The sequence below is a fragment of the Ambystoma mexicanum genome, chromosome 13 (genome assembly GCF_040938575.1).
Source record: "Ambystoma mexicanum isolate Mex_15411 chromosome 13, UKY_AmexF1_1, whole genome shotgun sequence".
In the NCBI taxonomy this organism is placed as follows: Eukaryota; Metazoa; Chordata; class Amphibia; order Caudata; family Ambystomatidae; genus Ambystoma; species Ambystoma mexicanum.
The window spans coordinates 688,471,655-688,496,022 of NC_090938.1; the positions used below are offsets into that span (position 1 = coordinate 688,471,655).

The 24,368-nt window shown below is 44.3% G+C and overlaps 1 protein-coding gene across 2 annotated transcripts in view; it reads right to left on the bottom strand.

Annotated features, from left to right (window-relative positions):
* Positions 1–1,926: 1,926 nt before the first annotated feature.
* Positions 1,927–24,368, bottom strand: part of PGAP3 (post-GPI attachment to proteins phospholipase 3) — a 138,384-nt gene continuing 115,942 nt past the window's right edge. For both annotated transcript variants that reach the window (XM_069634736.1, XM_069634735.1), the window contains one exon: positions 1,927–5,772. In XM_069634736.1, coding sequence (XP_069490837.1) covers positions 5,758–5,772 — 15 coding nt within the window. In that variant the 3' untranslated portion in view covers positions 1,927–5,757. The remainder of the gene's footprint in view (positions 5,773–24,368) is intronic.

Here is a 24,368-nt window from a genome sequence, read left to right on the forward strand (position 1 = left end):
AGTAGAATGTAATTAATTTTAATAAATACATGAAGACACTGGGGAGTACATTTAGGGAGGGAGGAAAGCTCAGGGGCAACTCGTTTGTCTTGGAAACAAGACAACACAACGGAACACAGGTTTGAATCTTGAACTCATGCTTAGAAACCACTCGCTGGCATTAAGCACGTTGTAAAAGAACAATAATAGAATTATACAAGCATTGAATACAAAAATGGGTGCATTGCATTCCAGAATTAGAATGCCAAAGGACTAGTGTAATGCTAGGAAAAGTATGTTTTTAGCAGAAAGATTTAAAATGTAAAAGCAGATTTATAACATGGCTACTATACGAAAAGAACACTAAATCGTACCTGGATTGTGTCAGAGCAGCGAGAAACCTGCAAGATAAATTACGTAAAATGATGCTTTAATGAATACATTTAAATTATTCTGCCTGCTAAGAAACTGGACTTAGAAAGAGCGCCCATCAATGGAGTCTATCAGCTTTAAACACGTTTTAAAATCTTTTCCAAGAAGTTCCTTCGTAGAATGTGATTAAGTATGTGTGTGTAGGAGAGGTCGTGAATATTTGATATCATTTTGATAATGTTTCACAGCAGTTTTATTTGAGCAATAAAACCCTCTGACAGTGCTTCACTCTGGTGAAGGCTCAAGGCAAAAATTTCAGGCCCACACAAAGCGAAGACTTTAACATGGGCCTCTGCACTGTTACCACCCAGTGAAGCCCATGTTAAGGTGTTATTGCTAATAGCACCCAAAGTTTAATCTCTGATATGTTAAAAGAGTTTAACATTTAAATGAAAGGAACCCGCTGCAAGCATGCAGGTTGGATGGCTTCTGTGAAATGGAAGATGGGGCTTGCGGCAGGTCCACTATTCCACTTGCAAGGCAAAGGAGACGATACAGTCGAAAGAGGTGCATGCTGCACCCAAAGGCCACTGCTTGAACAAGTAAGGAGCTTTTTGGGGGGCAGAGGCTGTGCTGGCGGAGGAGCGGGGGCACTAGGATTACATTTGAGAGAAGGCAGCTTCAGGAGGAAGGCACCACCCACCAGGAACGAGCATGAGTGCATGCCCCCTTTTCTGCAAACCCGATTTGCTGCTAATTCTGCAACATTTCTTTTTTTCAGGTGGGTGAAGGCACACATATTACACCTGCATGCCTTTCTAATTACCCAGGAACACAGTAAAGAAATAAACACAACAGTTTAATGTAGGCAGTTTCTTATTAGGAGGACTCTACAGAGAATTTCATTGATTTATGTTGGTCTCTCAGAATTCCAACGTTCATCCTTCATCAGTGAATTACTTGAGATTAACCGATAACTAAAACCATAACTTTAAGCAAGTTCAGCTTCCTTATGCCACCAAATGGAACAGGCTCTTCAGATCTGATACAGTGCTGCTTGAGACAAACTAGGGAAACAAGCCAGCTAAGTACTTCTTCATCACAAAAATAATTTATTGCACAGAGAGTAGACAACTCGTTATAACATAAAAACAAATAGAACAGCAGAATCACAAAGTTAAGAAATATAATCATGATTGCCCTGTTCCCTGCGAAAGTAAAATGTCTTGCAGTGCGCATCCCCAAGATGCATAGAAATACAGAGTAATAAAGGCAATATGTACACACAGCATGCATGAACCCTTACAAAGTGTCTAGAACACACCACTTCAACCTTGGGAGAGGAATCGAGGTCATCGTGCAGGTGGCCCCGGTCACTGAAGTACATAACAGGCCCCAGGTCCAGAGTGGCCTAAAGCTTGAGTGGGATGCACGGTTTAATCTAGCAGGGCTCATCCAGTGGACCCTCTATGGATCAAGTCTAACATTCTGCCATGCTGTTGACTGGTCCCTATTTTGGGTGCTGCACCCAAAGAGGGAGACTGTTAAATGGGCAGAAAGACGAGTCCAGGCAAATTAAAGAATAAAGTGATACATTGTAGGAATTTATTTTTCAAGAGAGCATGAACAGGCATATCATTCCTGTAGTCCCATCCTGTGAGCCCACGGCTGGCCCGGTCTCCTGAATCTTGGCAGACATTTTGAAAAGACAAGACAGGTGTTATTGAAATCTAATAACACTGCGAATGTGCTTACATTTGGCAGAAAGACATGGAAATCAGACATTACTAGAATCAGGAATTAAAGCATATTTAAAAAATTACAGCAGCTGTAAGAAGCACCCTACCGCCTGTGTTCAACCAATTCCACCCCGTCCCCCAATGACAAATTAATACAAAACACTAAATAGGCACGTATAGTCAGACTGGTACTGTCAAAGCCAATACACACTCACAGGAACTACAAGATTTTACAACCTAGATGGGAGCAAGAAGCCACTGTGACCGCCAACTGTGACAATATGCCTGACATTTGGGAGGAGGCCAAGACTTCCCTTGGACTTAGGAAGTGTACAGTTACTCGCAAAAAAGAAAATCAAACAATCGTTTTTTAAGTAAGAAAGCCAATGTTCACCCTTACCTTATGCACACTTTCATGTTGCCCCTGTTAAAAAAAATATATGGTCGGGATCATAGGGTACACCACCCTCGAAAAGGCACAAGGAATTTTTTGGGGAAAGTAAAGTACATCAATATTCTTAACAGTTGTGAATAAAGGGGGAATCCGCAAGAGTTTACATAGCAAAAACCTTTCTCGGGAGCAACATTCTGAAATATTAATTCACATGGAAGTTTAGAAACAAAAATGACTTTTCGGTTAATGTTTGTCCTCTTTCCAAACAAGGACTGACAGGCTTCACTTTCTTTGATTAAAATAAAAAACATGTTGCTAACCTACCACCACCACCAGCGCCAAGATCCAGACATGTCAATGGTAAGAATCCAAAACCTATACGGTGAAGGAGGACATGCCTCCTTCATATGATTAGTTATTTGCGGTATGCATTTTTTGGGAAGGAGAATATCAGGTTGTGAAACGAAAAGGGCAACCAATGAGAAAATAAAACACAGAACATCACTGCCCACTTTTGCAAGAGGGCAAAGCATCCTGCCATTGTTGCAGAAGATCTGCCTGTTGGCAATTAACACAGGCACATTGTGAAAGCGGCATTGCTCGCCAAAGAGCTAGGTCGCACATTTCCCCTCATCTGAGGAAGAGGACAAGAAAGGAGAAAATGTAGCCTCTCCTTTGGTTGAGAGATTGTCTGTTTCCGACAGTAGACTATGTTACATCATCTTTGATTCCTCGGACACCGGGAAGGAGAGGGTAGCAGTCTGTCGGTTCTCTGGAAGACCCTCCGTTCATTATTGGGATGTCACACAACTGGACTTCAATGCAACACTGAAATTTGAAACTCTTCATACATTCTGCATGTCATTTAAAGGATATTTGCAAGGTTTTGCTATTGGTGTGTACTGAAAGAAAGACTAATAGCTAAGTCTGAAGCAGTTTCAGCTGGGAGAGTCTGCTTCTCTTTAAACTAAAATCCCCAATGGAGTCGTCCAGACAGGTTCAGCCAAGAGGTCAAGGGCTGCCATCATCCATTCCCTTGAATGTCATCAGACCGAGGCAAGTGGTCACCTCGCCTGGCGCAACTGAGGCATTCAGGACTGGGATGTTGAGCACAGCAAGACTCCTTACTTCTATCGACAGTATCAAATCAATAGACCAGTGCCAGCTGATTCATCAGAGGCATAACAGGATAGGTTGAAAGGTCTACGAGCACCACAACTGCCCGTGGAAAACTGCAGCGCAAACCCAGAGAATCTGAATTTCAACCCAAGCCCACAAACCATTCCAAACCGTGGATACATACAGACAATAGCTCATGTGGGCCAACACAAACTCCGAGAGGGCAACACTGGTTCATGGGAGACAGACTTTGCAGAAGCGCAAAATGCTTGTCTCCATGCTTTGTTTCTAAATACCAAACTTGCTTCTAAATGGATGCAAGTATAGAGATGGGTGAGAGATTGGGGTGCAGCGAGGATCCCTAAAAGATCTACTCACAGCTTCTTTGGTAGCAACATTAGTCAGCCATGGAAAGTGAACTCTCCACTAATTCTGCGACTAAGCAGCAGGGAACTCGTCAGCTTTGTAAGCTTCTAACATGCAATCTACTCTTAAAGCCCATGTGCTTCATCGTTGTTGGACTAATTTCTTTTGTTATTAATAATTAATATTGATCATCTTGATAATGAAATGGCTATGGTGTGTTTTACCCCAAAAGTAGTAATGGACTAACACAAAAACAACACAGGAGACCTCAAAACAGTATTGTTTAACTCTGGCAAAGTGCAGCAGTGTCCACAAAGTAAAGGAGGAGAAGACGCCTGCAAACAACAAAGGGAGCTAGTGAAAAAGGTGCTGCAGTCTAAAGCCAAACGCTGAAACACACCAGCTCATAGTGACTGCTACAGAAATGAATACACTTCCTTGTGTATATGACTCAAGCAGTTTCCTTAACATCCATGTGCTGTTTGACACTGTGTAGGCTAGTTCTTGCATGGGCTGCTGAAACAAAGAAAGTCACATGTTGTCGCATACAACTGTAAAGCTGCAGGAGCACTTCACATCACTTTTAGATTTTGAAGGAGGAGGAGGTTTAAATGAGGATAACCCACCCCTTGTGTAAAAATAGCATTGACTGACAAGAAACTTCTCATTGATTGAGCCGAAGGCAGTGTGGCTATGCCAACAGCACAGCTTCTCTTGTAACAATTAGACAACACACATCCGATGCCAACCAAAGGGAACCTGTTGCAGCCAACAGACAGAGCCTCAGGATAACAAATGCAAAACTCTGGTATACCAATCATACCATTGGGATCTCATGTCAAATGAAGAGCGACTCCAAGCGTCCCCATCAACAATACAAATCTCCATTCCCCACCCCACCATGTTACCCGGCAAGTACCAAGAGTTTCATGTCTACTACTTAAGTCCTAAAACTCCAAGAAAGGAACTTTGTGCTGGGTAAAGCAATTCAGCAAAACAGAAAAGACACAAAGGAGAACGTAACGCAATTAAAGTGCATACCCTTCACCCAAGAAAAGAGAACTTTACAGTAAAGACCAAGTCTTCAAAAAGTGCTAAGGCTGAACATAGACCATGCAATCATGTATCCCAGGAGCATCACACACTCTACTAAAACTTAGAGCAGTGACAATGTTCAAGGGCACTGCCTCTCATTCAACCTCACAGCAGGCAATGTACCAATGTGAAGAAGAACTCTGTTTCCCAATTAAACCCAACAGCAGCCAAAGAGAATATAGGCATTGATTGACATTAAAACATACACTGGTGAACCTGGAAAGGGGCCTCCACCTTTCACTCAACATGAGAGCAATCAAAGTGGACAAGGGCATTGCTTCCATTCAAATCCACAACAGGCAACATGGTTCAGAACACCACCACCCATTCAAACCCACAAGGACACGGTCATCATCCAATTCAACAGCACCAATGTGGACCTGGGCACTGCCTCACCATCGGCAGAGTGGACTAGAGCATGGCAACATAACCACAGCATGGCTTTTGAGAACAATCCAGAGAAGAGATACATGCTATGGTCACAATCTTCACGGGCCATCCGAAGCAATTCCGCACACTGACGGAGTCACAGGCACAGCTGTTGATTCTAGCCCAGTGCACAGAAATGAGCTATGTGGGCAAAAGGCATCGCCTGCGTTCCCAATTGCGACCACGTTGGCAACCTCCCCGGCATCCTGGCCATTTCAGTCCAACTTGATAACATCGGAGCTTATCTTCAAAAGGTACAAACTGTCATCCACCAGGAAGCTGTAAGAGAGAGAAATGTGCATAAAGCCACAATTGTGTGCATATCAGTATGACAGAAAGCGAAAAATGCACTTAAAGCCATGGAAGACCATTCAAGGAAGAGGCAGGGAGGTAAGCGAGGAAGGGCACAAAATACTTGTTTTTATGTGTCGTGTTAAGGCTGTCCATTAGGACCCTTGACAAGTAATGGGCATCCGTTCTACGAAGCATAGACTTATGGCCAGTTTCCCAAAAGTACATATGACCGCAATCCGGCAGATCTATTGCAGACAACCAATACATCTTCCTGCAGCAATCCCAAGTTCTTCCAGTAAAGACACTGGCTATGCTGGAAGATGTCTACTCTAGTTAAGGTTATCAAATGGCACTATGTCACCAAGGACAACATGACAGAGTCCTGGGATTGTATTCCTCCATCAACTGCATTCGGACAGGTATATTCTTGGGCTGCTAAATTCAATAATATGTATAAGTGAAAGCAGAATATGATCTTAAACATCATACCCCCGGTGATATGGGGTCATTTTGTGTCCTGAAGTATGGTACTAAGACCTCTCTCACCCACCACAACCCACCATAAATCCTGTGGGCAATCTCAAATACTGGACAGTTCTATCACTCATGGTAGAAGTTTTTCCAACACAGAGACCATGGCCTAAACCGAAGCATAAGAAGTGGTGTGGATGAAGGGGGCAGATTGTGTTCTGCACTACGTAGCCCCCCCACAAAGATTATTCTTCATTTTTAATGGACCAGATATGCTTGAACTCTTGACACGAGAAATGTTGGGTCGTTGAATGCACTCTGAAACCACAGAGACAGTCTGGCTGACTCAGTTGCTAGTTTCAAGAGTTGGAAGGGGACACGAAAAAAGGCTTTAGACTGCTACTGGGTTTTGTAAGACCACTGCACTACAAGTCAAAAACAGCCAGTCTCCTGGGAAAGCGTTGGCAGATCTGGGGTACCATCATTTAGAAAAGGGCTCACTGTTCCAGACAGTCCAGGCATCACAATTGCTGACATTAATAAGGAGATACTTTGACTCCTGGGTCAACCAGTGCTATACATTTATAGTGCATGTGATCGAGGTAGTTCGCTCAGAAATGTTAATGTCCCAATCGATTGTGCATGTATTTTCGATCATACATCGATACATCTTAAAAAGATTTCCTCTGCATCTTACCTTAGTTTTCCTCACTTTTATACATGCAAAAACGCCTGCCTGGGTACTGCCATCTTGTGGAAATCTTATCTGTTGATCTATCGCCCTACCTTCAAGTGCCCCCACGGCAGTAATACAGATCACCCGCTCCTAAGGCTGACATCACTAGTCGAAACAATGTGCTTCACCTATTTTAACGACGTTGATGGGCATCGTAGCGAAACGCTCCCCATCACCCACCTCATAACGTTATCTAATGCAGAACCAGGAACATAAACACACACATCCACACAGTATGCAAAACCTTTCTTTCTTTTCACAAAAACGGTAAAAAAACATATTTCGAAGAAAACTGCGATAATCGAATGGTAGCAAGTACTTTTATTTTTGTCATAACACTGAAAAAAGGAGATTATGTCCATGAAAATATCTTATAATGGCGATTCTGTTCAGCGACTGATTAATCACACTCTTTTTATTGTTCACAGAAAGTTCTTATTTTCCATCACCGATTTTGGATTTACGGAAATTGGGATCCGTTAGTGAGAAGAACGGAGTGGTTTCGGTTTCAAAAGAAACACTTTCACATCTGCACTTTTTCATAATCTATAGGCTGCTATATTGCTCCTTGTTACTGCAAAGGCGAAAGGACAGATTGGCGTCTGGCGATCGTCCCAAATAATGGTTATCAGAGATGCATTGTTCACTAGTATTGGCCAATTTCGGTTGAAGAAGCAGTCAACTGGAATACTCAAACCATGACATGCGCACATTGGTACAATGTAACTGTGTAAAATCGAGAATAAAAAAATATATTTCAGCACCCACTTTTTAATATAATATACACATTACATATATATGTTAACTATGCATTCAAGTTATAATTAACACATACAATGTCTATTCTTTGCATCAAATTTAACATTCATCCGTGACATCGTAAATCATGTAGCATACATGCCATCCTCACTTGTCTAAACATTCATTAAAACTTTGCTTACATTGTGCATTGAGTTTCCATTCTCTCTATGTGACGGATGACCAACTGCTTAGAAAGACAGATCTCAGTAATAGAAACCTAGCTTTCCTATGTTCGCGTTCGATACAGTGAATCTTATCAATTCTTTGTGGATATTGTGTCCCATTGAGACCCATTGTGTGCTTCCAATTGTTAGTGTGGTGCATTGAAGGCCAAATAAGAATGAGACCCTTTATAAAGTGTTCACATCGAGACACAGCGAGTTTTTTCGTTTCGGAGGGTGCACCTGCCACAAAAATGAACAATATTCATAGCAGGCTATGCAGTGAAACACAATGAAATATTTCAAGTATTCCACATGGCAAATATTTACTACCATTTTAACGGTAACAACGCACCTGGTGACACAACATTGACGAATTCTTTCACAGATGGGCCTATTCGAGTGTCGACAGACTCGGACTGCCCTGTACAGCAATAGGGCAATGGCCGGGAAAAACAAAAACAAAAGAATAGTGTGGGGCAGGTTTTTGGGTGAAAGTGGGGCATATTTTTATAGCAAAAAACAGAATTATAATACACATCAGGAAAACAGGCTTTTGCATGTTAACCCCAATACGCATCCCTGTGTTTAAACACGCAGAAACGTGTGATTTCTTTGAAACACTGATGTCTGCCTCCTTGAAAACCAAACAAAAGGGTTTCTTTTTTTAATTTTTGGGCATATTGTAGGTTGGTACTATCCAGGGCTTTCAAGTACTGTGATGTTAAAAGCCAATGAAGGGCTTCACAGGCCCCATGCCATTCCACAAGTCTGGTTCTGTGATGTCTTCTCTTTTATTATTGTGCTGGGGCAGATACAAGTGAGCAATCAAGAGTGCTAATGGCCCCTTTCCCTGACAACTCACCGCTCACTGGGAATGGGCGTTTGCATTCTGAAGGCCCTCATTGTGGGTTCTCTCCACAGTAAATGCCTGCATCACATAAGCAGGAAACAGTGTAATGCATGCACACCTGCAGATTTTATTTGCAAGATGCTTGTTTTTTTTATTTTTTATTAAGCATATCTTTAGTTTACATTTAAACTCTGTTTATGCTATTGACTAATAAATAACAGAATTTCCATTGAGTTATAAACAAAAAGAAGAAGAAGAAAAAAAAGAAAAAAAGACAAAATAACAAAAAAAGAAATAAGAGTTAAAAGGTTTTCCAACGTTTTCAATAGAACTCTTAGTCACCATCAAATTTCCATGTCCTTTCAGTGAGTCACTTCCTTTTCATCATCTTCCACTGCTACTTTCTCAAATATTTTTTTTACGAAGGCCAACAAAGCTAAAATCTCTGTAGTTCTCCTCCCTCGACACAAATGATCCCAAAGTTCGCTAGGGCATGTTATTGTTGGAATTTGAAACAGAGGCCCCAAGTACATCGTTCTTAAGTCTTCCAATGCTCCACATTCTGTAGTCAAATGGTCAAGAGTTTCAAAAGGTCTTTGTCAAAGCTGGCAAGTATAATTACGCAGTTCAGCTGTTTTACGTCTCTCAAGAACCTCTTTTTTTGGATACGGGTTAAAGCAGAACCTCATGTAGTCTTGTTTCAAGATAGGAGAGGGAAACTTGATTAAATATCTTGGGATCTTCACCTCGTTTCCTGTTGTCTTTCGTTACCCCTCCACCACTTTTCATGGTTCGAATCTGTTCACCTGTATCTACCCAATCCTTATCAAAGAGTCTCTTCTTGACGTAGTCAGGATTTTCAAGTAGACGCTCTTCACTTAATGCTAAGCTTTTTAAAATCTCCACACATCTACTCCTCCATTCAGTTAGTGACTTCTCACTGTTTGAGATCATGGCCTTGTGTAAGACTTCAAACCCACCTTCACCTGGTGGTTTTAAACATGTCCTCAATAGAGAGAGTGGCACAGTACCCACCTCTCGCCTGATGACTTCAACCGGGAGAGAGGTTGGCATGCTCAGAACACGTCGCCAAAATACTCCCTCAACCTGGCGCCACAAGGAGCCCGCAAGTTGTAGTTGGGTTTCAGAGCCATACATCAGTATGGGCATCACCTTCCAAGATGCTTGTGTGAAACTATTCTGTGATGTGAACATCAGTAGTACAAAACACAGCGATGTCTGGATGTCTTGTGCATGTAAGAATTTTTCAAGCATCAGGATGTTGTAGTTATTTACAGACTCCTTTATTTGGGGAACAAGGGGTGTTTCGAAGGAATATTGAAAACAAGGCCAAGTTTATATCAAAATTGGGGCGAGCATGAGAACAACTTTAGAGTGCCACTGCTGGGACAACCACGCATTCAGCCATTTTGTCTATTGCTTAAATAGTCTTACCTTTGTGACTATGCAACCTATTTCAACATTAATCAACGCACCTAGTTCCCAACACCTGATAAGTATGTATTGCTGTTCGCGAACTAGCTAATCTCTGCCCACCTTCACTGTGGTTTATAAACTCACAAACTTATTTTGGTAATTTTACTTAACGTAAAGAGTGGGTTTCAGCATGGAAAACAGATGAATGTATATAAAAGGGTGAAAAGCGGTGAATTAATATATAGAGGCGGCACAAGTGGACAGGGAAGGGGCGTCAAGGGTGGACAAAGGATTCATTTTGCACCAGGATGCGTGCACTGTTGCACCAAGGGCCACACGTGCAATGAGCAACTTAAAAAAAAAACATACATTGATACAATTCCTGAATGTCTATTGTGAGTTCAGTTTTGAAAGGCTTACTGGTTTATGTGTAGATCTATCAAAACAAGTACCTTAATTTCTGCATCAATTTGACTTTGATTTGATGAGTATTTGTAAGGTGCCTATACAACAAATAGTGTCAACAGGCGCCACACAACAAAGTGGGTAGGGAAACCAGGGGAGCAACTAAATAATAACAATATACAATAGTATTCCTACTAGGCCTTGTCACATTCATATCGTATAGTGCAAGTGCAGTTAGAAGTGAAGGGGGGGATGGGTTGTGGACCAAGGTGCTACTGGGAGCCAAGGAGGGGAAGTGCCATGGGGTCCCAGGGGCGGAGGCTACTGGATAAGTACTTAGGCGGAGGTGTCTCAAGGGGTTGATGCCCAACCGCCTGGCAGTCAGACGGGGGGACCAGAGTGTAGTGCTGATGGGTACTGGTGTCCGCTAGGCAGCCGGCTTGGTAGCCTGTAAGACTCATGAAGGACAAGGCCACCAGTCACAGCGGCTGTGGACGACCACCGGGAGGCAGTGGAGAGATTTTAAAGCTGGAGAGATGCGGTCCCTGGGCTTCAGGCCAATGATCAGTCATGCAGCCCTATTCTGTATTAGTTGAAGAGAGCAAAGGGGGGAAAAGAGGCAGATTGAGGAAGAGGCTCTTGCAGTAGCCCAGCTGAGGAAAGGAAGAATGCGGGTGAAGTTGAGGAAAGGAAGAATGCCTTGAAGGTCCAAGATGTAAGGGGTGAATGAGAGAGTGGAGTTTTACATCACCCCAAGATTTATGGCCTCACTAGATTGTGAAAGTGGAGGGCCCAATTAGGGCAGCCAGAGAGCTGGGTGTGGGTGTGCCAATCAGAAGGAGCTCAGTTTTACTGATATTAAGACAGAGATCATTGTCTGTGCACCAAGCCCAAATAGCGGTCAGACAATCGGGAATGAGAGAGAAGGAAGAGGAGGTAGTAGAGGGAAGCTTGAATGAAAGCTGTGTGTCATCGGCATAACACTCGAAATAAGTAGAGAAGGAGGGGCATCAGGTGTTGCATAAAACTTTGCTCTGTTTCAATTTGCAGCCGATTAGCAAGATTCCGACTTTCCAGCGAAGTTAGACTCTGTATCTTAAAAGACGGTTTGCACCCCATGAATGTTTTTATTTTTGTTTTATTGAGCATTTTAAGGCACCTTAAACACAATTGTATTTCAAAGCGCCACAAAGATAAATGGGATGGGAACAGGGGAAAGAATGACAATAGCAAAAACAGTAATTATACAGTCGTGGTCCTACTAGGCTTTGTTGTTTTCGGACATTCAAGTGCAACTGAGAAGTGCAGGAGATGGGGATGGAAGGAGGAGCAGAGGAGTTAACAAGTGCTGGAGGAGGGAAGTGCTGAGGGGAACCAAGGAGGAGAACCTCAGGCTAAGTGCAAGTACAGGCGTCTCACAAGGGTGGGATGTTGAGCCACCAAGCAAGGACCCACAGGGCAAGTGCGGTGGGGCCAGGGGTGCTGGAATTGACTGGAAGGAAGGGCCTGGGATCATGTAAGATTCACGAGAGTCAGGCCACTGGTCACAGTGGCAGTGGGGTGATTTCCACGGAAGAGGTAGAACAGAGCATAGTTTTGAGCATTTTCTGGAATTTAAGGATGTCCTGCTCAGGTCTGAGGGGGGCAGGGAGGCTGTTCCAAAGGGAGGCACCAGCCGAGGAGAGAGACCTGCCCCCCACTCTCTGCAACTTTGGACAATTAAAATAAATTGCAAACACTGTGTAAATGGTTCAAACTGGCTTTATTAACAAAAAAACTAAAAGAAATTGTGATGAGCGACACATCATTTGAATCTTAAAGTCAACCTTTCAACAAGTTCAGGTTTGGGAGGGCAAACCTCTCGCAATGTTCTGTCATATAGACTGGGCCATGGGAACAAAATCTGGAGCTATTCCATGCATTTGTATGGCCAGCACATTCAATGTCAGATCTTTTACAAATTCGAAATCCATCGGCTAGAAGAATGGCTTTGCCACCCACTGTTTGCTTCTTTTGGTAAACTCCTTGTTGTAACAGAGATTCCCAAATGTTCCTGCAGTTTTTAATTATTCTCTGCCAACACTACCGTTATGTGCAAGTACAGACAGTCTTGTCCTGGCCTCCATACCATCTATCGCACAATGCAATCTTTTAGGCCTGTACTTAAGGCACATATTATGGAACACCTCCAAATCTACAGTGTGGCAGAATTTGGTGAATCCTATCATGTCTCTTGAAAGCGTTTCGTCATACACAATCTTCTTGAGTGCTGTGTGGGGGTGGAGGGCTGGCACCAACCACCTTTTCTTATGCTCATGCTCCTCGCTGAATGGTCCATGTGCACCTTCGTGGAAATCTTCGTTTAATTCCCATGAGTGTTTGTTTGAACAATGGTGCATCAATGAACAACATTTTTCAAGCAGCATATCTACAGATCCATCACAAGTTGTTGAGCTCCACCAATGATGGTTCCTGATAGAATGTGATCAACTTAAATGTTTTCTGTAGCCTTTTTTTTACCAGCAGCTGTAACATTTTTAGAAATTGATTTTGCAACGTGCCATACATCATACTGATGCTGTATGTGTGAGAAATGCTCTTGCATTACCTTGGCTATTGCCACATGCCTGTCAGTGGCTATTAGGCCTATTTGCACTCCACTGGATTTAATGAACTCATATTTTTCCATTGCAACCGAAGATATACATTCAGATACTTGCACAACAACCAAACTCACTATTTTTTTGGATTTCCATGTCTTGGAAGTGGTAAGTGTAGTATTTAGCTGAAAAGCCTTGACTGTCACCACCCACAAGCCTGAGCCTTTTTCCATCGAAAGCATTGTCCAAAGATATTCGTTTGAGTGTCCATGCCTGGCTAATAGCTGGGAACAAGAATTTCTTCCGATATCTCTAGTATTGGGTTTTTGCAAGGAACGCAAGTCCCACAAATGTACAGAAACTTGAAATGTTACTGAACGTTGATCCGCTAAATAGCAAAGCAGATGAAAAAAGTACATTTCCAGCAGTCACATTTCCAAGTATAGGTTGAGCAGACCATGCAAATGTGTTATGGTTGTGTACACAGCTACCATTCATCTTCAGGTTTGTGCCTTTAACTATATGGGTACATTTCAACAATGACTCCCCACAAATCCTCCTATGTAATTTATGATCACATCTTATCATTTTCATAATCTGAATGAGGCAGCAGTCAAATAAAAGTTATTTTGGCTCCCGTAACAGCCAATCGTCCTGTAGTACAGTGGATTGCGATTCCATGGTGGAGGATAAGTCCTCAACACTCGGAAGAGTGAATTCCAGATCACAAGCACAATAGTTGATCACTTGAAAAGTTGCTTGACTTAGTTCTGTTAGTGACATTTCTGGATTTTCCAAAAGTATTGGGGAAAGAGTGAACATGTTCTCTTTCTTAGATTGTCATTTTTTAATCGGGTGTGGATTGTGCGAGCGGTTCTGCAAGAAATTTGGACAAATCGTCTGTTATTTCTGTCTCTTCAGGGTGATGTTTTGTGCTGCAACAATACTCCATGGTTACTTTCCATGGGTCACTGGTGACATTCCATTCAAACTCCGGACACTGAACATCGTCACTGTGGCTCTGAATCTTGACTGGACCATATAGAACTTCAAAAAGTAGCTGCTCCCAATTGACATCGGTTTGACAAGCCACACCATTAGTTTGTGTTGTTGTTATAGAGGGTTAACAGTAGGGCCGAGAACTGTAGAATATGGAAGTGATCACTAACCTGAATCAGACGAAGCAGCTGAATAGTGAAAAAAAAAAAAAAACAGGGAACTCTGCCTCCCCCAGCCTGTGAAACAGGGAACTGAGAGGTGCAGAAGTCCCAGGGAAACCCTCTGGGGCAAAAAACCCTGATGTGAGAAGTTGAGAGTGTTGAGTCTGCGGGATCCCTCCATGCGAACACCTTCAGATCTAAGACTCATCAGATGTAACTGATGTGCTATGTCTAATGTGTGAAAGAACGAGAGTAGATTTGTGTTGGAAGGAATACCAGGAGTGGGACTGTAAGAAACGGACGTACCTGTTGGAGGGCACGGCGGGTTTAGGCTCAGGGAGCCGCTGTAGTGCCTGGAGTTCTAAGCGGTAAATAATCGATCTGGGAATCATAAGGGAAAGTAACAGGTAGAACTGAATATCGGTTGCCCACCTGTATTTATGGCAGTCTGAATTCTCAAGCATGGATTGAGTTCTGGAAATTCTGGTATCAGAGTGGATCGGGTAAGGGAACGTTCCCGTGTATGCTGTACCGGAACTACAGGGAGAGATAATGTCAGAGGAGCGGGACCTGGAGAGGAGAGTTCGATGAGACTGAAGCAAACGGTTCTTACTGTGTCACTGGTGAGAGCAGAACTGAAAAAAAAGAACAGACCCGAGGATCTCACGGCTGGTTAGTCGACAGCGCAATACCAGCTATGCCCAGAGATAGTGTTTCTTTACAAGATAGCGATGTGCCAGTTGCTGGAATAGCGACACGCAGAGCCGCAGTCGCGTCCCACTGATATCAAAAGGCAGCAGTGGCAGAACATGTCCGGCAGCTGGTACGGTGAACAACATTCTGGAGGAATGGAGATCACGGGAAACCATCTTGGTAGAGAGCGGGTGTAGTGAAGCCGCATAACGAAAACACCAACCCAGCGCAACCAGGATCAGCGATTGTACGGGGTCATGAGAGTATGCCCCACTCGCAGAGGCGCACAACCGTGCTTACCCTGATGCAGCTGATAGAAACAGCAAATCAAACGGGGGGCATGCACCCCAGAAGCAGGCTCCCACGACCTGTCCACTGGGGAATACCCCTTCCAGTCCAGTAGGAATTGGAGGCGGCCCCTGAAGTGACGTGAGTTTCAGATACCAGAAACCTCATACTCAGGACCTGCGGTAGTGGACACAGGAGGGGGGGGTGAGAAGAAGCACCACGACGGAAACAATATGGGGGAGCAGGCTTCACCTGGGAAAGATGGAACACCGGGTGGATCCGAGACCAAGAAGGAGGGAGTTGAAGTCGAACAGCAGTGGCTCCAACCAGCTGCAGTATTTTAAATGGCCCAAAGTAACAATGAGATAATTTAGAAGGGACGAGGTAGGAAACAGGAAGCCAACCACACAGATCCGGTGACCGAAAAGGCCGGCGCTGGAGTCCTTTTCTGGTCTGCAAAGTACTTGATTCGGTCTTGCGCATCCTGAAGGGCCTTACAGGCAGACCGATGGCCTTGTTGAATGTCCATGATGAGGGCATCGACATCTGGGATCAGGGAAGATGAAGGAACCGTCGTCGGGAAGCAGGTTGGGTGAATACGTACAATGAAAAGGACTGGTCTTCAAAGGTGAGTGAGGGGAGTTATTATACGCAAACTCTGCTAAAGGGAGAAGGCTGACCCAGTTGTTTTGGGTGGCGGAAGTAAAGCATCGCAAGTAGTCTTCCAGGGTCTGATTTAAATGTTCAGTCTGGCCATTTGTCTGTGGGTGGAAGCCTGAATTTAGAGCTTGCTGAATATTGAGCAGAGAGCAGACCTTTCGCCAGTATTGGGATGTGTATTGGCCCCCCTCTGAGACTATAGTGTCTGGTAAGCCATGTCGTGCGAAGACGGTTTTGATGAAAACTCTGGCCATATGAACTGCAGTAGGAACCCCAGGTAACGAGACAAAATCATCCATCTTAGAAAAATAGTCGATGACTACCATAATCGTAGTGTGTTTCTCCGAAGGCGGGAGGTCTACAATAACGTCGGTAGATATCATCTGCCAGGGCCTGTCAGGGATAGGCATGCGAGACAAGAGGGCTGTTGGTGAGCACAGGGTATCTTTGTCTGCAGGCAGATGGTACAGGAAGAGACATAGTCCTGTACATCTGTAGCTAGAGATGGCCATGTGATGCTGGAAATGCGTTGGAGAGACAGGGCCTCCATGTCCTTTTCCTGTAGTCCTTTTATCATGTGTGCTCTGTGTTATTTTCTGCACAGGAGTCCATGTGGGACTCCTGGCAGTGCAGCTCTTCCTCTTTTTGATTTGGTGTACAGACCCTTGGGATACCCTTATGGCACCAATGGGTGGGTGGTACAACCCTGTACCCCTAGTTTATGTTTTTGGGCACTTGTGTCAGGCCCACTGAGCAGGGTATGGGCTGGTGGCAGCTCCATGCTGGATTTGACAGGTGCTATGAGTATCCTCCATTTTGGGGTACCCAGGCCGTGCCATTGGAATCAGTTGATTCCTGATAGAAGACAAGATGGGCCCTGTGGCCTCCTGCTTTCTATTGCCTGTTACCTTGTTTTCCCAAAGTCCTGGCAAGCCCTGACTCTGCCCCTTCCCCTGACTGGCTGTTGGGTGGAAGTTCCATATATGGTATTGTCGGGAAGTCCAAGCCAGCCTGGCTGGAGCCTTCCCAATGACTGTATGTTGTGGGTACACCCTTGGGGTGCGACCTGGGTGAATGGAGTGTGTAACCAATATACATTTCCTGTTATGGGTGTCTGGTTTCTGGTATGTGACACAAAGACTGAGACAGCCCTGCCTGAAACTTGTATGAATGCAGTGTGGAGTGCTGAATAGCTGGGTACTTGCCCCAATCAACACTCTTGTTGTGAGTGTCTGGAGGAAGGAGAATGGCCTGAATGCACTGTGAGCCTGATTTGCTGCCTGCCTGCATGAATGCCCTTCTGGATGATTGGTTGCCTGAGTGTGACCCAGCAGAATGAATGAGACCAAACAGTATATCTGGGGACCTCTCACTGATGGAAATTGTTCAAAAGCTGAAGTTGATACTTGATGCTTAATCTTGAAGCCGAGCCCGAAGGAAGTGGTTGACTGCTGTTACCTTCACCGCAATCTGAAAGCTGCCGTGCCGTCGAAACTGATCCAAATGAGGACCTAGCTAGGAGACCTCTTCCTGAGCTACGAGGGACCATCGTGCACCGCTAACCTTCGCTGAAGCGCCCTGGAAAGTCAGCCTCTCGAAAGACTGAACCAGTGACGGGGACCGCCGAGGACAACGTAGAGAAGCACTGGAAAGCTGTACACCATCGTCGACTAGGGTTCGCAGGTTTGCTATAACCATTCGAGGCCCGTAGAAACGGAATCATATAATTACTACGCCAGGTTTACTGTGCCGGCCGAAAATGCCGACTTTATTATTAATTTTTTTAACCCCATTTCTCAGAATATATATGTGGAGGATGGGGTAAAGTAAATAATTAATGTTTGGTGGAGTATCGGAGTTGCGGGGGGTAAACTGGGTCGCAATAATCACATAGATCCCGTCAAAACCGTATTGCCCAGAAGCGGGAACCGCTTGACGCCAAGCCGTCGACGACCGGAGCCGCAACGCTCCGTTGATTAAGACACTTTGAATTCAAGGACGCTCTCGCCCGCACTGCTGACCACTTTCTCCCGCCGAAGAAAGTCAAGGCTGCTGGCGTGCCGAGGAGCATCCGCCAGTGGGTTTCCCACCACCCGAAGACCGCAGAGACGCCGGCGAACTGACGCCCTTGCTGGGCCAAAGTTCTTCGGTAAACTCTTGCGGCAACAAACTATTGTCGTCCTGGTGCACCGCACGCATCATCTTCGCAGGACGTCCACGACTAATCGTCGCCGAGCACCACCATGACCGAAGCTGCTGCCTCAACGTCTTTGTTCATCATTTCTTCGAGGGATCTCGATGATCCGTGGCTCCTGCCCTAAAGGGGGCCACTCAAGAAGTATCCGTCGACGACCCGACGTCGAACTCTGCTTAACCAGGTACATTCGGGCGGTAGAACTTTTTCAGAGGGAAATAAGACTCATATAAACGATATATGGACTGGGCTCGTATTATATCTTCATTTACAGGTTGCCAAGGACGGGGGATCCTCACACAGGATTGTGCCTAGTGGTAGGGGCCCAGTATTCTGCCTATTGTTTTAACCAACCTGCTTTCCTCCTAGGTCTATAGTGGGTTCACGTTATTAACTGATTTGTATGACATTTGAAATCAGTACAGTTGATGCATTTTAATCTAATCAAAGAGTAATTGTGGTACCACATAGAAACTGTATATATTTGATGTTTTAGATTAACTTGAGCACAAAGTGTGTTATTGTATGTCTACATAGTCAAAGCCTTATTTATATAACGAACTGTGTTTTCACTAACATAGTGTGTGGACATTCCTTTGTGGGTGCTTGGGGACTACACTGTGCTTAAGAACCAGCCTGCATCACCTCCTGAGAGCTTAAGCCTTGGTTGCTCGACCATTGCTACCGAATAGAGAACCTTGGCTGGGGTGCTCTGTGCTTCTACTCTGCCATATAGAGAGCAGGAATACAGATACCCCCTCCAGTCTTTACAGGCCACCAAAAGTGTCGTTTTATGAGAAGTAGCGTATTGAAAACCCCTCTATGGCCTGCAGCTAGTGAATTGTGGCACATCCACATAACTTCGATTTGGGGGGCAGGCGTAGGAATCAGCAGGCAGTGATCGTAGAAGAAGTAACCTCTTTCAGCGGGTAAATTGTGTCGTTGAGCTACATCCAGGCATTCGGCCTGATGTCGTAGAGTTGTTGGTTTGATGGGTCTGTTGAAAATCCGTGACGACACAGAGGAACACAGACTTAAGGAAAATCTTCTCGGAACGAAACGTAGCTGTTGGGTGGGCTTTTCTTGATAAAGCATCAGCACGTAGATTTTGCCTGCCAGGTAGAAACGTGAATAGTATATTGTAAGGGGAGAATAAGTGAGTCCATCTGGCTTGTCGACTATTGGTAATCTGAGCACATTGTAATACCCTTAGGTTTTGATGGTCTGTCCGGACATCGATTGGGTACGGTGACCCCAGCAATAGTTCAGCTCTGAAAGGTTCAATGTCTTTGATAAATAGGCTACATGTGATTCTGAGCCGGCGTTGTTTGCTTGCAAAAGCACTGCTCCTAGAGCATGATGCGAGGCGTCTGTCTCAAGGATGAATTTCTTTCCTTGGTCTGGAGTGACAAGAATTGGAGCCGTAGAGAACAATTGTTTGAGATGGTCGAAAGATGCTTGGACCTGGGATTCCCATAGGAAGGGTGTACCTTTTTTGAGCAATTTTGTAAAGAGCAAAATGGTTACGGAAAAGCTAGGGTGACATTTCCGATAGAAGTTTGCCAACCCAACAAACCACTGAATTTCTTTGACCAATGTAGGTGGTGGCCAGTCCAGTATAGCAGTGACTTTGGAGGGATCCATCGATATTCCATGGGCAGACAAGATGTAGCCTAAATAGGATACTTGGGATTGATGAAACTCGCATTTCTCCATCTTGCAGTATAGCTGTTTCTATTGGAGGCGGCTTAGGACCAATCGTACATGTTGGATGTGCTTGGTTTCGGTAGGGGAAAATACCAGGATGTCGTCCAAATATACTACAATGAAATGTAAGAGTACGTCCGCAAATAGATCGCCTATGAACCTTTGGAAAATTGCGGGTGCATTGGAGAGTCCAAGCAGCAGCACATGGTACTCGTAATGACCGAACGTGGTTCAGAAAGCCGTCTTTCATTCGTCCACGGTGGCGATCCGGATTAAATAATATACTCCTCAAAGATCGTGTTTGGTATAGATAGTGGCTTCGTTTACAGTCTCCAAGACATCGAGTATCAGTGGCATCGGGTAACAGTGCGGGACTGTAATCCTGTTGAGGCCTCGATAGTCCAGGCAGGGACGTAGCTCATCTGTGGGTTATTTTGGTATAAAAAATAAAGCGCCTGCGGGTGAGGTAGATTCAGAGATCAAGCCATTTTGTAAGTTGGTCTGTAGGTATTGTTTAAGGATCCTCTTCTCATTTTGAGAAAGCATATACATGCGACCAAAGGGTATTGGTTGGTCTGGTATCAATTCGATATGGCAATCATCCCGTCGATGGGGAGGAAGAGCAGCGAATTGTGGAGTAGAGAATGCGTCAGTATATTCAGAGTAACAACTAGGAAGCCCACACAACTGGCTCAAAATAGCTGGTGAGGTAGATTGAGGACAGGAATGAGGGGTATGTATACCAAGCGTACCCTGGGATAGGCAATGGGAAATGCAGTATTCTGATCCTAGGAATATGGTGCCTGCTGTCCAATTCACATACAGGGTTGTGCAGGTGAAGCCAAGGTAATCCCAGAATTATGGGAAAATGGGCTGCTCTTATGTCAAAACGGATGTGTTCAGTGTGGGAGGCGATCTTGCATGAGACGGCTTGGGTTTGTGCCTTGATGGGTCCGGACACTAATGGGCTTCCATCCACTCTCTGGACTGGAATTGAAACAAGTTTGGGGATGCAGCCAATGCCCTTGTCTTACACCCAATGATCGTCAACAAAATTACCGGCGGCACCACAGTCCACCAGGGCTGTGACATCCTGGATAACTATCTTCTAGACGTAGTTACAGGAGTAGGACTATCATAGGGCTTTCAGTGATCTCAGTGTTCTGAGAAAGCAGAGCGGGATGAGGGGAACTTTGTACGTTCACCCGAGTCGCGGTTCCCCTTACGATCGGGCTTGGGAGTTTCCCGACCTCCTGGGTTGATTCCTTATTGGGGAGGCCACAGGACATTCCCGGACCAAATGTTCTGATGAACCACAATACATACATAGACCCTTACTACGCCAGTGATCTCTTTCTTCTGGTGTCAATGGTCCCTGTGCCGTTCCTAGCTGCATAGGTTCTTCCGTGGGAACAGAATGGGCTGGGATGGGCAGGCCCTCGGAACGTAGCCGGGTAGTTCTGCCTCATCTTCTTTCATGCTGGCGTTCCTGCAATCTGTAATCCACTTGCATCGTGAGTGTGATCATGTCAGCCAAATTGGCAGGTCGGGGAATCCGAGATATTTAATCTTTAAGGACCTCAGTAAGACCACGCCTAAATAAAGTCAATAAGGCATTGTCTGGCCAAGCCGTTTCTGCGGACAACTGTTTGAACTTTGTAATGTAGGTCAATAGATCTTGGGAACCCTGTCGAAAATCCAAAAGCTTTTCCTGGGACGAGACAGATAATTCCTGGCAACTAACTGAACATGTTTCTCAAACTGTTCACAAATGCAGCGTATGAGTCCAATATGGGATTGTTGGATTTTACAAGGGGTGCAGCCCAAGCTAGTTTGGCACCTGCTAGATGTGATACTAGGAAGCCGACCTTGTCTCTGTCAGACGGGAAATAAGTAGCCTTGAATGTGAACTGTATGGCGCAGATTTCAAAGAATTCTTTGAATTTATGGGGGTTTCCGTCGTACTTTCCCTATGGTAAGGAAGGAGGGAGTTTGGGACACAAAGTGAAGTGGGCTACCTTTTGTCTAAGATGCATTTTCCTGCTTTAAATTCTGTACTTCAGGTCTTAGGGATTGCATTGCCGACATCAGCTGCTGCATCTGATCCATGTCGTCTGATTCTTTGGCATACCCCAGCCTGTGAAACAGGGAACCGAGGAGTGCAGATGTCCCAGGGAAACCCTCTGGGCCAAAAAACCCCGATGTCTGGAGTTGAGAGCGTTGAGTCTGCGGGATACCTCTAGGCAAACACATTCAGATCGAAGAATCTTCAGATGTAACTTATGTGCTGTGTCTAATGTGTGAAAGAACGAGAGTAGGATTAGTGTTGGAACGAATACCAGAAGTGGGACCGTAAGAAACGGACGTACCTGTTGGAGGGCACGGCAGGTTTAGGTTCAGGAGCCTGGAGTTCTAAGCGCTAAATAATCGATCTGTTAGAGTTGGAAATCAGTCAGATGAGAAAGTAACAGGTAGAACTGAGGATCGGTTTCCCTCCTATGTTTATGGCAGTCAAAATTCTCAAGCAAGGATCGAGTTCGGGAAATTCTGGTATCGGAGTGGATCGGGTAAGTGAACGTTCTTGTGTATGCTGTACCGAGGCTGCAGGAAGAGATGTCAGTAGAGCGGGACCTGGAGAGGAGAGTTTGACGAGAGTGAAGCAAATGCCTCTTAACGTGTCACTGGTGAGAGCGGAACTGAAAGAGAAGCACAGACCAGAGGATCTCGCGGCTGGTTAGTCGACAGCGTAATGCCGGCTATGCTCGGAGACAAGGTGGAGACAATCGAACAAGGGGAAACGCTGTACGAGTCCGACAGCGTTTCTTTACAAGATAGCCATGCGCCAGTTGCTGAAGTAGCGACACGCAGAGCCGCAGTCGCATCCCACTGATATGCTGTATCGAAAGGCAGCAGGGGCGGATCATGTCTGGGAGCTGGTACAGTGAACAACATTCTGGAGGAATGGGGATCACGGAAACCATCTTGGTAGAGAGCCGGTGTAGTGAAGCCACATAACGCACGACACCCCGGCGCAACCAGGACAGTCTTCATGCTCTTCTTCTTCCTAGGTCTCTAATGGATGAAAAGAAACATGCTTAATGTATTGTACACATACATAATATATGAACTACAACCTCAAAATGTCAAATCAATATACTTCATAAACAACTTATTTAAAAACAAAAAATGTCATTATTTATCATCGTTTTCTGAATTTTCTTAGGAACATCCAGGTCTGCAAATCAGACCACAAGACCAAGCTGAATTCTGAAATTGTAACAACCATGCAATTTGCTCTTAAACATCAGGATTGATATATACAACTATAACCAAATTCACTCTGGTAAACATTAGAGAATTCAAAACTATTACATGAATGTTATTAGTGATGATAACTTTAAATTTATAAATATCTCATGTATACTTCAATGGTACATTCCTTATGCATAACAAATTCAACACAAATGATAAGATTGTTAAACAATGTATAGTTAAAATCATTGATCTCACAAACTACATCAATACATTCTCAGTTGTTAAACCTCATCCACCAGACTGCTTACAGTAGAAGAGTAGTACCTTGTAGAAGTTCCAGCCTCTCCGTATAGCAAAGTAATTTTAATAATAAAGATGTAAAACCAAAAAATAAAAAACAGAATGTACACCAAGATGGTCGATATTTACATAGAAGCCTAAATGCAACTTAGACAGATGCCTGGGTAGGGATGCACTTGATTGGATTTCCATTAATTTCACCAACTATCCGTACTAATGAACTCACTCCTCTGCATACACCTCTCAAACAAACCCAACAGCACTACAGTCCGTTCTCTTGCTCTTTTCCTGCCTGCTCAACACGACTAACCACCCACCCTCCCTCCCTCTTTGCATTACAGATCCACCTGATGGCCTGGAGAACACAAGTGGCATTGTTGTGCGTTAAATTTGATTCAAAAGCTAAAATTGTACATAACAATAATCAATATTTTTTAAGTTGAACTTAAAAACAAATAGATATGTTGCATTCTCGCATCCAAAGGATTAGCATAAAAAAGTACTTGAAAGGTAAGTGAGGTTGCTGTTGACTCTGGAATAGTGGTAGATGTACAATCTTGGTCCTTTAATTGTTGCATATATTTATACCAATGTGAAATAGAAAATGTACATTAATATTATAAATTAGACCACATCAAGAGCGATAAAGTAAGTTTATGTGCAAGTCACTTGGCCTCACTAGGTGGATGTTCGGCGTGTCTGTGGTTTACTCCATGGTAACAGTCTGTACTTCCATCAGTACGGTCTCCGTAAACACAGAGATGGAAATCAACACATTTAACAAAATGACATATTTGTAAAAGACGCAATGTATGTTTTTCGAGAAGGCTCACATTGCACCAAACTTTTAGTGTATCCCT